The 15,269-nt window shown below is 30.6% G+C and overlaps 2 protein-coding genes across 2 annotated transcripts; one reads left to right on the forward strand and one right to left on the reverse strand.

The window, feature by feature from the left end:
• Positions 1-2,002: 2,002 nt before the first annotated feature.
• LOC117926241 (rac-like GTP-binding protein RAC2) lies at positions 2,003-4,415 on the reverse strand. Its single transcript, XM_034845323.1, has 7 exons — positions 4,099-4,415; positions 3,870-3,957; positions 3,589-3,698; positions 3,420-3,483; positions 3,254-3,318; positions 3,083-3,148; positions 2,003-2,398 (listed from the first exon to the last, which is right to left on the reverse strand). Exons 1-7 carry the CDS (start codon positions 4,195-4,197, stop codon positions 2,300-2,302), a joined length of 591 nt encoding a protein of 196 aa, XP_034701214.1. The 5' UTR covers positions 4,198-4,415; the 3' UTR covers positions 2,003-2,299.
• Positions 4,416-12,248: 7,833 nt separating this feature from the next.
• LOC117926078 lies at positions 12,249-14,216 on the forward strand. Its single transcript, XM_034845163.1, has 3 exons — positions 12,249-12,679; positions 13,623-13,688; positions 13,761-14,216. Exons 1-3 carry the CDS (start codon positions 12,458-12,460, stop codon positions 14,214-14,216), a joined length of 744 nt encoding a protein of 247 aa, XP_034701054.1. The 5' UTR covers positions 12,249-12,457.
• Positions 14,217-15,269: the final 1,053 nt, after the last annotated feature.

Raw genomic sequence — 15,269 nt, forward strand, 5'->3', positions numbered from 1 at the left:
AAATATTACTAAAATAATAAAGTTTAAAAAATATTTACAATATTGCAACACTTTGTGCTAGCTTGGAATCATAGAGCTATGATGTTCTCAACAAACAAGCCTTAATTGAACTCATTTTCTCAAAAAAAAAAAAAAAACACGAGATCATGGACCTTATTTCATTAAAAAATGAGATCATTTTTTTTTTACACCAATATCAATCTCGTTTCTTTAAGAAATGATATTGACATTGTTGATATATTAGTCTAGGATAGAAGTTTGTGCCATTTCTATGCTAAATCTAATATATCCTACCCTCCAAGGGTCTTACTAGTTATAGTTAACTTCAAACTATTTTAGAGCTTATTTACATTTGAGGTATGTATAAATCGAATGTAATTAGAGCATAAGGAATGACTATAATATGTTTACCAAGTGAAAATTTGGAGAAAGCATTGAAAAAGGAGTTGAACATGCAGAATGGATATAGTGAATTCTCAAACATCGAAAAGGGCATTAAAACGTTATGAGAGATATTCGAACATTCCCTTAAAGATATTTAAATGTTCCTCTAGTATATATTCAAATGTCCCTATCATGGAATTCAAATGATGGGTCAATTTCTTACATGTTTTTCATCCATTTTTGGATTTTTTTTCAAGGATTTTTTGTGTATTTTTTATTCTAAATTTCTCTAAATTGATCTTTTAGGGTTTTGATATAAAATAGAAGGTTTTCTAATTTGAGATGAAGACACAAGAATATGGTCATTTAGGGTTTTGATATAAATTGATCTTTTAGGGTTTTGAGGTCTTCACTAGAGAGTACGAGGTGTTACATCGAGGACCTAAAAGTCTATGTAGGTTTTAACGGGTAAAGACCTTAGGGACTAAGCACCTTTGGATTAGGTAATTTTATATAAATACCTTTCAAATCTAGTGGATTGATTTAGGGTCATTTAAATCATGGTTTTTAAAATTTACAAGGTATTTGATAAACTTCATAGGTGGTCTTTCCATGTTATTATTGAGAGATCCTGAATTGCTCCATTTTCAAACCCTAGATCATTAGGCTACATGAAATCCTGTTCTAAGCTTTTTAGATCTAAGCACAATGGAAAACTTTGGTATTCAAAAACAACAATAACACCATAAATCTAGAAAACGTGTCATTACTCTGATCTAAATGTACCTGAATCAATTTCAACCTAACCCTACCAAGAAATCAAACCAACCTAACCCTTGATTAACGTTTGAAAACCATAAACCCCAAATTCTCAAAATCACTGAAACCTTATCAATCCCTTCCATGCCTGTTTGATTCTTTTATCGTTTCACTAGAACAAAGAGCCATGGCTGTTCATGGTCCTTGCAAACAGAAGAACCATGATAATTGGCACACAAACCTCGATCATTTTCTCCAGTATAGTATTTTTTTCACAGTTTTTGCAGTTATCATCTGTGTGTTTCTAGTCTGACAGATGTATGATTGAGAAGCCAACCCTTGGTTTTACAATAATGGTTCATAATTAAAGTCGCCCTGAGGAGGAACATCTTCCACAATTTCAAAAAGCCGGGCATTGTTCATTAGAATGAAAGATGATCATATTCTCAATAAGATGGGGTTCTGAATGTTGAAGTATGAGTTGTGTATTATGATTTTGATATTGCCATAACAGCACTTCACTTAAGCATCCTAATAATGGGACCTCCATGAGAAAAGGATTGCCAACTCAATTCAGAAAACTGGCATCTTAAAAAAGCAAAAAATAGGATACTACTCCTTTGCATTTTAGTGGACAGCAGAAACACAAGCATGGTATTGTGTCTTTTCTATAACCTTTTTGTAGGTCCTCTTTGCTGGAATACTACTCAACATAGCCTTTACTTAATCAAGTCTCTTTGGGATTAGAAGAGTGGAATCTGATAAGGTACACCATTAAGCATTACGTATCACAGTCTCAACTAACTTTTTTTTCCTCTTTGCTTGGGAGAAATGTTAGTTTCAAGAAGCACATAATACATATTAAAAAGAGCAATTTTACTCTACTGTTCAATCATGATGCTGTTTTTGCTTTAGGGAAATACCATATTACAAGGTTGCTGCAATCCCTCAATCCAATCAGGGGATATCACTTTTGCAGAGTTCAATACATTGCCTGAGAAGTTCGTCAGAAGCATAGGAAAACAAGACGCAGAAAAGAGGGAAAAGAAAGGAAAAAAATTAACATAGCCCACAAGACTGGTATGTATAAAGGAATAAAAGATTGAAGGAGGGATTGCAGCTGGTTATGGGGAAGAAATTAACATGGAAATTGGCTCTAGAGAAAAACACATGGCCTTGACTTTCTTCGCCTTTTCTTGGGCTTAGGGGGCTGCAAAACAACCTTGATTGCAGCATCAAAAACTGCCTTCACATTCTGCAAAATCATAGAAATGAGAAGGATTCAGATGATTGTAGTGGTGTAGATAAAAGCCTAGACTACTGATAATTACTGTAAATCCAAGACGGTGCTAGCAATTTGATTTGGCAAGATTGGCATCACGGAGTTATGCAAGGTCATTGATCCTAGCATGATGGCTGACATTGATTGTGTGATATCATAGACTTCATATATATAATGCCATCCTTCTCATGTCTCTTTGATTGCACCAAGGTGTTATTATTGTAAGTTGGTGTAGCAAATCAATCACTTTGAAAATGACTTCTTACTAATTGTTTAATTTCGCTTGGTTGTTGACAAGAAAAAGGAAAGTAAGAAAAATGGAATTCTTTGCTTTGGCTCCATCTTAACAACCAAGCAAGAATAGTAGAACAATGCTTCATCATAATATCTTCAAGCTGTTCTGTTCTTAAAAGAGTTTCCTTAAAGAATACTAGATTACTGGGAAAGTTTTTAGAAGAACCCGGGTGCTTCTTTTTGGTATTTATTTGCACATGGATCCTAGCTGCAACAGTAAGGGACCTTATGTACAAACCACTCTCCCCCCATAGTTTGCCTTTATTCTCATAAGAGAAGGAATAGGGTGTCTTCTTTGAACATAAATGAAATTAGGGAGTGATATCTAGTTTTAAAGATGATATATAATGAAACAACCCAAACCTGCTGAGTCTTGGAGCTGCACTCTATGTAAACAGCAGCCCCGATCATCTTCTTCAAATCCTCCCCCTGCCCAATATTAAATCTAAACATGAAATCCAAGTGAATGAAAATAGTTTTTCAATCCATTCTACAAATCACCAATTTTTTTTTGGGTATTAATCAGTAACTTGCCTGAGCAGTTGTAATTGGTGTTGCGCCAGGGTGATCAATCAAAAACTGCTTATCTTCCCGTAAATCTGCAATTATCCACAGCCAAGCTCACATTAAAATCAAGCTAGGAATAGAAGGAAAGAAAGAACTCAAGACTGAGTATTGATCATTAGAGACTTGATTGTACCAAGTTTGGTTCCCACAAGCACAATTGGCACAGTTGGAGCATAATGCCTCAGCTCAGGGATCCACTACGGGCCAAAAAAATCAAGTCATCTCCAGAACATATTAATTACAAATGCAAACAAAAATTAAGAAAAATGATTTATGTTATTGGGTTTTGATGATTAATTAACCTTCTTGGAGATGTTTTCATAGCTAGCTTTGCTGATAAGCGAAAAGGCCAAGAGGAACACATCTGCACCTCTATAACTGAGAGGCCTCAGCCTGTTATAATCCTCCTGCCCTGAATACACAAAACTAAACTAATCAAGTTCACATGGAAAAATATAAAGCAATATCTGTTTGCAAATCAGGTTATTGAGGTCTAATTCTTAGCCATATTATGCCTTGTACAGATCAGTTACTTCACTAATGCTAGCAGCAACCGAGTACCCCCATGAAAGCAAGTGCTCACCTGCAGTATCCCATAATCCGAGATTAACTGTGCTTCCATCCACCACCACATTAGCACTGAAGTTGTCAAACACGGTAGGCACATAATCCTAACAAATCATTAAAGAGAATAAGTTCAAGAAAAATGGAAGAAACATCATGATTATCAAGAATTAACTTTTTAATCATAAAAACATGTATGTGAAAGGGAAAAAAAAAAAAAAGAAGAAAACATCAAACTCATCATGTACAGTGGGGAAGGTGTTGCTAGTGTAGGAGATGAGCATGCAAGTTTTTCCGACAGCTCCATCGCCGACGGTGACACACTTGATGAACCTTGCTGTGCTCATTTTTGCACTTGGCTTCCTCTTCCTTCACACCCCTCTTGACTTAGAAACGCTTCCCTCTCCTGTCCATCTTCACCAATGGAGGGCTTCTGTAGGTCTCTTTCTCAGTACTGTCTGGCTAGCTAGAACATTTTGAGTTATAAAAACTAGAATAAAATAGAGAAGAATGAGGAGGATGGGGAGGAGATATTTGGGAGTGGGTAGATGAGTTTGAATTTTGAAAAGAAATGGAGGGGGAGGGTGGCATTTAATAAACTTGGACACCCCATCACCCACTTTAGCTATGCCTCTTTTCTCTTTACAATGATTGTTCATATGGCTTTCTGTTTCTTTAAGGGGAAGGCCAAAGCCCAAAGACCAACAAAGGAGGAGAGTTTGGTGTTGGTGTTAGTTGGTTAAGTGTTGGACAAGGGAGAGACTGAATGATGAATATCTACAAGTGAAAAAGGAAAACTATTGTTATCGCATTAACCCAAGTTTTTTTGGACTAATTAGGAAAAAGGTATCAGACAATTTATAAAAATAAAAACTAAAAAAGGATATCATGATATTTGGAGGCATGGAAGTTTCGTGCTACCAAATTGGCTAACTTTAGCCTTGGTTTGTGTGCCTAGGGCAACAAGGTAGAAGATAATAGGCAATGACTATCATTTTTAACTGTGTCAAGTCCATGCAGTCAAGGTGAGGGACACCTGACTGTGGTTGCAGGGAAAAAAGGCATGCAATTGTGGGTCATGGTATCACTGCTTAAAGATGAATTTTTGTGGGTGTCACCATGATTAAGGGAGAATTTTTGTATGATACATGGGGCCGGCCTGGTTTAGCCTAGCTAGGATAGTTTGTTGGGTGGCCACTAGCTAGCAATTTACCAAAGCCCACTTCGATTAATTAATTAATGCTCCACAGTATATGATTATGCTGTGCATCATCAATCAACTGTAACCACTTGGTGGTCATAAAATATATCATCAAATATCCAAAGAAATGATAAAAGAACTTTATAATTATTGGTTGCTTGCACCACATGTTATTATAGGTTGATGATCCAAAAGATACGACCACGGAGTTACGACTTATTCAAACTAAATCATATAACAAAACATTATATATAAATACTTGATTTAATTAATTAAAGAGAAGGATAATTTTTCATATGATAATGAGCTTATTTCTTCTGCATACATAGTATAAAAAGAAATGATAACACTTTATAGTTGGTACTTGGTAGAGGGGAACATTATACACCATATACTCCTCAATGCAAGGGCTTGTATGAGTAAGGCTCAGATCCTAGGGTCACCCCAGCAAGATTCTTCCAAGATATAATAATAGCATTTTGAGACCTTGGAGGTATTGCCATTGCAAAGGGCCGGCCTAGCCAAGGTGAGCTGGCTTCAAGGACAAGTGACTTGGAAGTGTTGTGATGTGAAAACTTAACGTATTGCGGTTTGTTTGGAAATTTCAGAATACACTACTGCTGGCAGTAGTAGTACTCTTTGGCCATGGAAGTAACTTGTACAGTCTCTTATCCTTTGCTTGGTTCTTGGGAAAATTGGAAGAAAGGAAAATGCAAGTAGTCAAACTTTAATCATCTCCTTTTTTTTGGCCCCACATGTAATGAACTGAGGCACCAGTAGGAAAAAACCTAAACCCTTCAGAGATATAGGAAGATGCATATATCATCCTTCAAATAAGTTTCTTGCTGGATGATATAATTTGACATGTTAGAAAGGATTAGTGAGTGTAATAATTTTAAAATTTCAAGCTTGACATAATGTAGGCCCGGAAAACTGTAACGGAGCACGGCTAATCATCAAAAGGGGTTGTGACAGTGAATTCAATGGAGATGATCATGTTTCTCCTGTATATATTATCATCTAGACTCCAATATGAAGCTCATTCAATGATGTTTGTAGAAATCATTAAAGCCTAACGACCCTGTTCCCCTCCCGTTGATAAGCCGTGTTCAAATATTCATGGCATTGATGGCAGCTCTCTATGTGACACTCTTTTGGATGAGTGAACATCACTTGTGGCTGCTGTCTTCTGTTTCACCATTTGATGGTGGTAAAGCCTTTTCTCGGTTGCCATGGGAGTTTCTTTGGACTGATATTCGCCCCACAAACCAAGTGGTCTGATGAAAAAATTCTTGAAAAATTCTTGATACTCTTGTCGTATTAATTTGGTTGCCACAAAGAATCGAGCAATTATAACGCTTGGTTTTTAAACAACATTCAACTTGTATCGTTTTCAGAACTCCCCACAGCAAACCCATGTCTCAAGTCTAGGGTCATATAATTTGTTTGAAAAGTGTTTTTTAAAAATAGTTTTGAATCAATTTTTGAAAATTGAGATTTTGTAAAACAAAGTTTATTTAAAAACGTAAAATATTTTTAATCTATTTTTATATCTTTAAATATGTTAAAAATATTTTTTTTATGTAAAGTTTTAAATCATATTTGATAACGGTTTTCAATAACAGTTTTTGAAAATTGTTATTTAATATTTTGTATAACAAAAATTTGCTTGACAACATGAAATGTTTTGAAACTATTTTTAATGTTTTTAAATATGTTTTAGAAATAATTTTATATCTAATACTTTATTTTTAATCCTTCTCCATGATATAATTATTTTTTAAAACGGTCATTTTAAAACAAGTGAAAAAACTATGTTTTTTAAAAACAACTATGTTTTCTAAAAACAATTATGTTTTCTACTTTTAAAAATAGAAAATATAAAATAATTTTCTCATTATCAAATATGTTTTTCTATTTTTTTTTGTTTTAAAAAATGGAATATTATTATCGAAAATACTTGCCATATAGGATCTTATTTAATGGTTTTCAAACGAAACCTTATTTTTTATCATTCTCATAATAAATTTTTTAAAACAATACTTAAAAAAATAAGTGAAAATAAAAATAAAAACACTCTATTCTCTATTATTAAGAATATAAAATTGTTTTTATTTTTAATAATAGAAAATTATTTTCTATTTTTAAAAATAAAAAATAAATAAGGTGCCAAACAAAACCTTATTTTGATCGTTCTCCATATTTGTATTATAATTTTTAAAAACAAATTTTTTTAAAAAAGTGAAAATAAAAATAAAAATATTTTATTTTCTATTTTTAAGAATAAAAAACTGTTTTTTATTTCTAATAATGGAAAACTATTTTTAAAAGCAAAAAATTATTTTTTATTTTTGGTTGGTAAAAGTGTTATTCAGTGTTAGGAAATGGTTTTAAAAAACAATTATAAAGTATGACTTTAGTTTGCTTGAGTTCTGAAGTGGTCATGTAAAGCCGAAAAATTAATGATGGAAGATTCCCTAATTAATGGTCGGTCCTACATGATATTAGAGTTTGGCAGAAAATCACATGGACAAATTGTTGTACTCTTCCTAAAGTGTATTAAACTGTACTGTATTGATGTTTGAAGAAAATAAAATTTAAATTTAAATGAACCAGGTGAATTATTTTAAAAACAAAAAAATAGAAATATATCCAAAGGGTTACTTACTTTAGCACTTCTCCACAAATATTTTTGATAAATATTACTTCTTGGAAAAAACAATAATTTTTAATAAATAAATTAAAATTAATTTAATATAAAAAATTTTAAATTAAAATATTTTTGAAAAAGGATCTTTGATGGAAAAATTTGATTAAAATAATAAGAAAAAAGAAAAATATGTAACTTGATTTTAGGAGTAGCTAAAAAAAATTTAAGTCACAAAATATTTATTTTAATATTTTCTAATATCATCTTTTACTATTTTTGACCATTAAAAATTCAACTAATTATTATAATAATTGTGGCATAGTTTAAGGGAGACAGTACTAGGTGCTCACTCCAAACACTTTTCTACTGTGATTGGGATTTCAGAATCGAATTGAACAATCCTATCCTATCATAACAAGGAAATTAGAATTTCAAGATAATGGTGACAGTCAAAACCAGTTCGAATTTGAAATATGTAAAGACTCAATAACCATCCTCTCTTCTATTTTCTAGAGCTCTTCTTCATAATTTTCTTGGAGACATCATGGAGAATGGTGATTCTTTTGATTGTCTTCCACATGACCTCCTTCTCCGCATGCTTTCAAAGGTTGGAATGAGAAACATAGCAAGAGTTAGCACCCTCTCTAGGAGATGGAGAAGAATACGTTCAATGTACACCCTTCTTTGAATCTTGATTTTGAAGAATTCAAAATTTATTCTTCACTATCTACACGTTGTGAAGGGTAGTACATTTGTTTCTCCTTTTGTCCCTTTAATTTTCCTTTCATTAAGAATAGTTTGCAAATCTGAACTTTCTTATAAATATATGCAGGGATCTAATGTGCCTCAACTACAATTTTTACGGGTATAGTTTTGCAATTTGAACTTTTCTTGGTAGTAGTTATCAGCCTTTTAGATTATTTCTCAAATAATTGAGTTACAAATCCACCTTTCATATGATTAATTGACATCTCTATATCCATTAGGAAAATATTAAATTTCATTAATTGAAATTATTATAGCTATGGATTAAACTTGATCCTATACCTTAGGATTACCCAATGAGATATACTATCTTAAACCAGATATCATGGTATCTCTATTGAAGATACACATCACTACATGCTCAAATTATTAATTACCCAATGCATAGAGATATACGATCATCTTAGAATCTCATTCATATGGTTAAAGTGATTAATAATACAAATATTATAGTGTATTTGACAATGATTATGGGAAATGTTTTTAATATTTTTAATACTTGAAAAATAAATATTTTCAAGTATTAGAAATACTAAAAACACTTATCACAATCACTGCCAAACGCACTCTTAGTGCGATACCTTTTCAAGGTTGAGAACACTTGTAACATAGTAGTTAGGAGATATTATAGATCAACTTGATAATGTTTAGAATATGCATCTCCATAGGCTTGTTCCATGTATTGCTATACACAACTAGTAAACCCACCGTGAAATTCATTCAAATGACTACAAAGACAAGTCATTTTACTAATTTGGAATGTAGTGCATTATGGTACTACTGAATTGCCCAAATTCTGAAATGCCTTCATCTACTTCAAAATAAGTAAGGATCATTTAGAATTCGTAATATTTTGAGTTTTAAGATTGTTTATGATATAATTTTGGAATAAATGGTCAATGAAAGTGTATCACGTGTTAAGTTTATGCATTTACGATATAAACTCTTTTAGTTTTAGGGTATTTAGAGATTTTAGAGAGAAGTTTTGAAGTTTGGGAGGAAGAAGACAACACTTGGGTTTATTTTCCTTTCATTTGGACTTAATAAATTGTTTTAATTAGTCCAATAGGTGACTATTTGCTATATTATGAATTGTGATTGTAATATCACTCCTATGAGAGGCTAAAAAACCATCCTAGGGATGAAGTGTGAAAACCTAGGTTAGGAATTAAGAGAAATAGTGGGTAAATAATAACAATGAGATTAATGAATGGTTTAGGTTATAAATCATGAATCTTTGGTTCTCTTCATGTTTATTGGATTAGGAGATGATATGGTAGTACATTATATGATATTATTGATTTTTGTCACCTCTTAATCACTAATTATCTTGATTTTTCCTATCGATATCTAGTGTAAGACAAAACTACAAGGAGTAGAAAGGATCGAAAAACCAAGACTTAGACCTAAAATCAATTTCATTCATATAATGATAGTTAAAAACTTGAAGTAAAAGACAAATTAAGTTTCAGATGCAATTTTATAAACAAATAACTAATGATCTTAAAAACTTTAAGATCACCATAAGTAAAAAAACCCTTGTTCACTCAAATTTTATTCTTGAACCCTAAACTTGAATCATTTGAATTAAAAATCAATATTTACTTAGTTATTATTATTTTATTTAATTAATTCCATTTCATAAAATCAATTCATATATTTTTATTTTAAAATTTAGATGAAAGCAAATCATTTGAACCTAGTTTTGTCAAATCTCATAGGTCAATCCCGAGAATGATACTTGAATACTATAAAAGCCATAATAACTCTTTTACTAGTTTTTCTTGGCTATATGTGCTATGTAATTGTTCTTAGTATTTTGGTTCAAGAGAGAATCACGCACATCTACATAAATCATTTAATTAACATGTTATTTTTGGGTTAACTTGTATAACATGAATTTGACTTGAATTGAGCTATTTAATATTCATATTGATGAACTTCATTATAATTATAACTTATTTAATTAATATTTAACTCATTTAAAATTTAATTTTAAATATAGGTCATAAACATGTCAGATAAGAAATTATTTGGGATTATTTGGAATTGTAAAATTTAAGGGAAATATGTATTTATGGTTGTTATAACTTTTGAAATGACTAATCCAGGAAATATAGAAAGAGAATAGTTTCTATTTTCTAATTTGATTACTATATTTGAAATTATGTTTATCTCGAAATTTGTGTTTGATTCTAAAAAGAATTTTTTGGATATTTTTTATTAAGTTTTAAAATTGTGATTATCTCAAAATTGGTATTTGATTTTAAAAAGGATCTTTAGAATATTTTAAAATTAGGAAATTCTCCACAATTCTAAAAAGGATTGTAGACAATTCTAAAAAGGATTCTACAAAGGGAAAAATGAATTTTGACTCACTAATATGAAAATATATGGAAAAGAACTCATTTTTTTTTTTAAATTAGTATTATCTTCATCTATTTATAAATAATTTGAAATATATGCATATTTTAATAAGTCCTATAATTATTCCCTAAAATGCTTATTTTATTAGTTATGTTATCAACAACATGTAAATGTTTATCTTCCTTTTAGATATGTTCTTTATTATTATTATTATTATTTGAGATTTTTTTTCTCCAAAAACAAACACATCGCAAAAAAGGTTTGAGATTTTTTTTTTCATAAACAAGCATCCCATAATAAATGTGAGATAGTTTGAAGAGTGTGATATTAGAAGCAGTGAAACTTTGGTGGACTACATATGAGTTTGAGTTTTGTTAGAAATAAGATTTATGGTTTTTCTTAGTCCTAAAATGAGGGCAAGTTGAGGTTAATTTCAATGATTCTGGTTGTTTGAAACATTTTCCTTGTTTTTACCTTCATTTTCAATTCAAGAGATAGAGATACCAATAATATATATATATATTTTGTTGTTTATAAAAGGTAGATGAGTTTGAGTGACTTATGAAATGTTTGTTGATAGGGAGAAAAAAAAAGTGTTTGTTTTTGGAGAAATAATAATAATAATAATAATAATAATAATAATAATAATAATAATATCTAGAAGAAAGGAAAAACATTTTAGGAAATAATTATATGACTCGTGAAAAAATGCATATATTCCAAATGGTTTTTAAGTTAATAAAGATAATATTAATTTAAAATTTTTGGGATTTTTTTTCTATATATTTTCATAGTATTGAGTTAAAATCCACTTTTCCCTTTTATAAATATAAATTGAGATATTTTATTTAAAAGGAGTGGTGGATTTTCATGAACTCGTGGAGAATATAGTTATTCATAAAACCTTGATTCTCTAACTCTCAAACTTTCAAAAAAAATTTTAAGAGTAATTTTTGTTACAATAAAATTATATATTTATCTGGGAAACTTCAATAAAGGCTTCTAGGAACTCACTTAGAAGCATAAGGGAGTATTGCACTGTAGATGTAAAAAAGAGTGCAGGTATCGACTGTGTAACGCCTAGGGAGTAATGCATTTAATAAGGTAAAACTATACATACAACCAATTAATTTAGCAAACTTTCTAATCTTTTTAATACTTAAAAAAAATTATTTAAAAAAATATTTTCAATTTTTTATTAAAAATTATTTTCAAGTCTTGAAAAGATTAAAAACGTTTTCTAAAATTTATCGGATTAGTTTCAAATATTAAATCAATTTTAACAACTTTTTGATATTTAAATTTAAACAGTTCCAGCTGGTTTGTCGGAGAGACTGTAGACCTACAAAGCCATAATAAACCTTACCATCTTTCTCCACGTCTCCACCTTAAACTCTAAACCCACCATCTAAAAACTCAACTCCATCGTTCCTACTGTGACAAGAGTTTAGAATTGAATACGCCAGTGCTCTGTGTATTACGAAAACAAGCTTAGAATTCTAGGACACGACTGTGGAAGCAAAGAAAGAAAGAAAAGTTGTATATAGATTTCAACAACCAGTCACAAACATTAAATTCAAGTCTCTTTCCTTGTTGTTTTCTGGGGAAAGGGAAAGCTCCAGCGATGGTCAGGAGAGAGCGAAAGCGACATCGATCGAAGAATCAGGATCCGGTGAATTGCCTTCCAGATGACATGATTCGGCATATACTCTCAAAGCTGGGTTTGAGAGGTATAGCTAGGGTTAGCACCCTCTCCAGAAGATGGAGACAAGTATGCTTATCCTTGCCATTCTTAAACCTAGACCTTCAGGCTTTCGACATCTATGGCGCCTCCTCTAAATTGCGGGTACTTATCTCTCCATTTTCTTTTCGCCTTAAGCTTTGTAATAACGCCCATAAAACCCTATATGTGATCTTCACCAAAGGGTTGTTCATCTATCCAACCTTTTTATTTTTTATTTTTTGTAAAGAAGCAATTTTTTAGCTTACTAAAATAATTTTAGAAAATGATTTTAGTTTAAAAACTGTTTTTGAAAAAAATTTAGGTATTCTATAAAATTTAGGAAATACTTTTAAAAATCACTAAAAACACTTTCAAATGTAATACTTTCATTAAAAATACTTGGAGCATCATGGATAAAGGATTCTCAATTTTTGTTTTTTTTTTTTTTTTTAAGGTTTAAAAGCAAACAATTATGGAAAATAGTTGGTTAATCAATTTATTTAAATTGTTTCATTTTTTGTCTCCCTTGTTTGGTACAAATTTTATAATTTTTCATATTTTTAATCTTCTTTTACTTCTTTTACTATTTTGCTTCATGTTGTGACAAAAAAAAAATTATTATACCAATTATTTATTTCATTTTATAAATTTCTATAAGAATTTAAGGTTTTTGTAATTATAATTTTATAATTTTTTCAAATATATTATTGAAATTTTAAGATAAACATGATTTCCATGGAGTTAGATTTTTTATTTTTTAAAATTCTAGATGATACATTTTTTTGTTTTTTATTTTAAAAATAAAAATTAATATTAACTTACCGTAGAAGTTGAATTTCCAAATCAAACTTTTTGTGCAGATATATAAATTGCTCGTATTTTTCATTGAAATGAATACTTAAAATAAAATATTATAGAAACAAATAACTTAATATTTAACACTATTAAACACTATATAAATTTAAATTATATTTAGAATTAAACAAAATAAAAAAACAAATAAACACGACTTTGAATTTAAATTCTTTATGGGCATATTAAAATATTTCTTTTCATGTAATTGCAGGAACTAAATTTGCAATATCCAGTGCAGTACTTACGATTATATCACAGCGATTCGACAGGAAATAATGTAATAAATACAATATTTGTTTTGTTACTCCAAATTTTTAAGCTTACTAATTAACATCTCTTGTTTTCTCAGTCAGGAAAACCTATGACCAGTAAGTTTGAGGATGAAAGATCTTATGAAAGATTTTTGGAAGGTTGGAAAGGAAGATGCTTAGATATCTGGAGGGAATTGTGTGGTGAAGGGGACGAAGTAGGGAAGGAGTTTGTTTTAGAAGTATTGGAGATATGCTGCGAGATGGTTATAGGAAAATGGGATGAATTTGAAGAAACTAGCCTTAAGACAAAACCTTGGAGACCTCCAAATTTGAAGTTTTTTAGTGAATTGAAGGAGATTGAGATTGAGATTGGCAGGGAGCATGCTATGCATGATTTCAAAATCATCAATGACGTACAAATTCGTGCAACAGCATTGAAGGAGATGACCATAGTTCGTGCTCTGCGTTCTGGATTTGTATCGGGCACTGATAAGGCCTATAAGGTATGGAGGAGGACTTCCCGTAGTTCCTCTTATGTCTTTGTAAGAGATTGATCATATTTTCTGTCTAGATCCTTTTTGTTGCTTCTCCCATTCTTATGATCATACGTTTGGACAATTTATTTTCTAGTTTGGCTTGAGCCACATGCGTTTAGCTTCGCCTAAATGGATTTATTTTGAAGTGAAAACAGTTAGAGCTACTAATTTTACTGCAAGTCTAATTAGAGTGAAGTGTTCGTCAAATATGTCTTTAAATAGACAATGAAATTTCAACAACTCTAAAGATAAAGATCTCATAAATATATCTGTAAGTTGCTCATTGGTGCTACAATATGACATTTTAGTGGTTCCTTTGTCTACCAACTCTATGACAAGATGAGGACATATCTCTTTGTGCCGTATGTGCCCATGAAATATCGAGTTCTCCTGGATTGATTATCATAATGGATAATTGTGACTCTTTTTTATGAGGTTTCAGATCTAAAAACAAATGAATATATAGTATTTTCATAAAATTTGCCCCACACTTAGGGATGATAATAGGGCGGATTTTTTCGGGTACCCGCTCCACCCCTAAAGGGACGCGATTCAATTTTAATAAACAGGTTTGGGATTTTTTAAAAAAAATTCAGGGTGGGTTCGGGTATTGACCCGTCCCGCCCCAATTATATATAAAATTAAATTTAATTTAAATTTTAAAATAAATTTAATTTAAATTTTAAAATAAATTTAATTTAAATTTTATTATGCTATTTTTAATATATAGATAATAATAAAATATTTTTAATAAAATAAGTTATAAAAGTTAGAATAATTTAATTATTTATAAAATATATTTATTTTAATGTAATTCAAAATTTTAAAAATGATTTTAAAAAAATTAAAATTAAAAAAAGAGTTAAACGGGGCGGGGCATGTATGAAAATTTATCATACCTACCCCGCCCATTTAATTTTTTAAATGAGACGGGAATGAGAATTGTTTTGAATAAACGGGGCAGGGTTGGGATGAGGGCGACCCGTTCCGAACCCATTCCGTTGCCATTCCTACCCACAGTTAGCAAACTTGTATCTAAATTAGAAACATTTAAAACCTTTTTCATACCAC

This window comes from Vitis riparia, chromosome 12, assembly GCF_004353265.1.
Source record: "Vitis riparia cultivar Riparia Gloire de Montpellier isolate 1030 chromosome 12, EGFV_Vit.rip_1.0, whole genome shotgun sequence".
In the NCBI taxonomy this organism is placed as follows: domain Eukaryota; kingdom Viridiplantae; phylum Streptophyta; class Magnoliopsida; order Vitales; family Vitaceae; genus Vitis; species Vitis riparia.

Coding starts and splice junctions, on each gene's coding strand:
- LOC117926241 (XM_034845323.1), bottom strand. CDS start 4,197: ATGAGCACAGCAAGGTTCATCAAGTGTGTCACCGTCGGCGATGGAGCT. Junction 3,699..3,869: donor CGGATTATGGGATACTGCAG/GTGAGCACTTGC, acceptor TTGTGTATTCAG/GGCAGGAGGATTATAACAGG. Junction 2,399..3,082: donor GCAGCTCCAAGACTCAGCAG/GTTTGGGTTGTT, acceptor ATGATTTTGCAG/AATGTGAAGGCAGTTTTTGA.
- LOC117926078 (XM_034845163.1), top strand. CDS start 12,458: ATGGTCAGGAGAGAGCGAAAGCGACATCGATCGAAGAATCAGGATCCG. Junction 12,680..13,622: donor GCGCCTCCTCTAAATTGCGG/GTACTTATCTCT, acceptor ATGTAATTGCAG/GAACTAAATTTGCAATATCC. Junction 13,689..13,760: donor GCGATTCGACAGGAAATAAT/GTAATAAATACA, acceptor TTGTTTTCTCAG/TCAGGAAAACCTATGACCAG.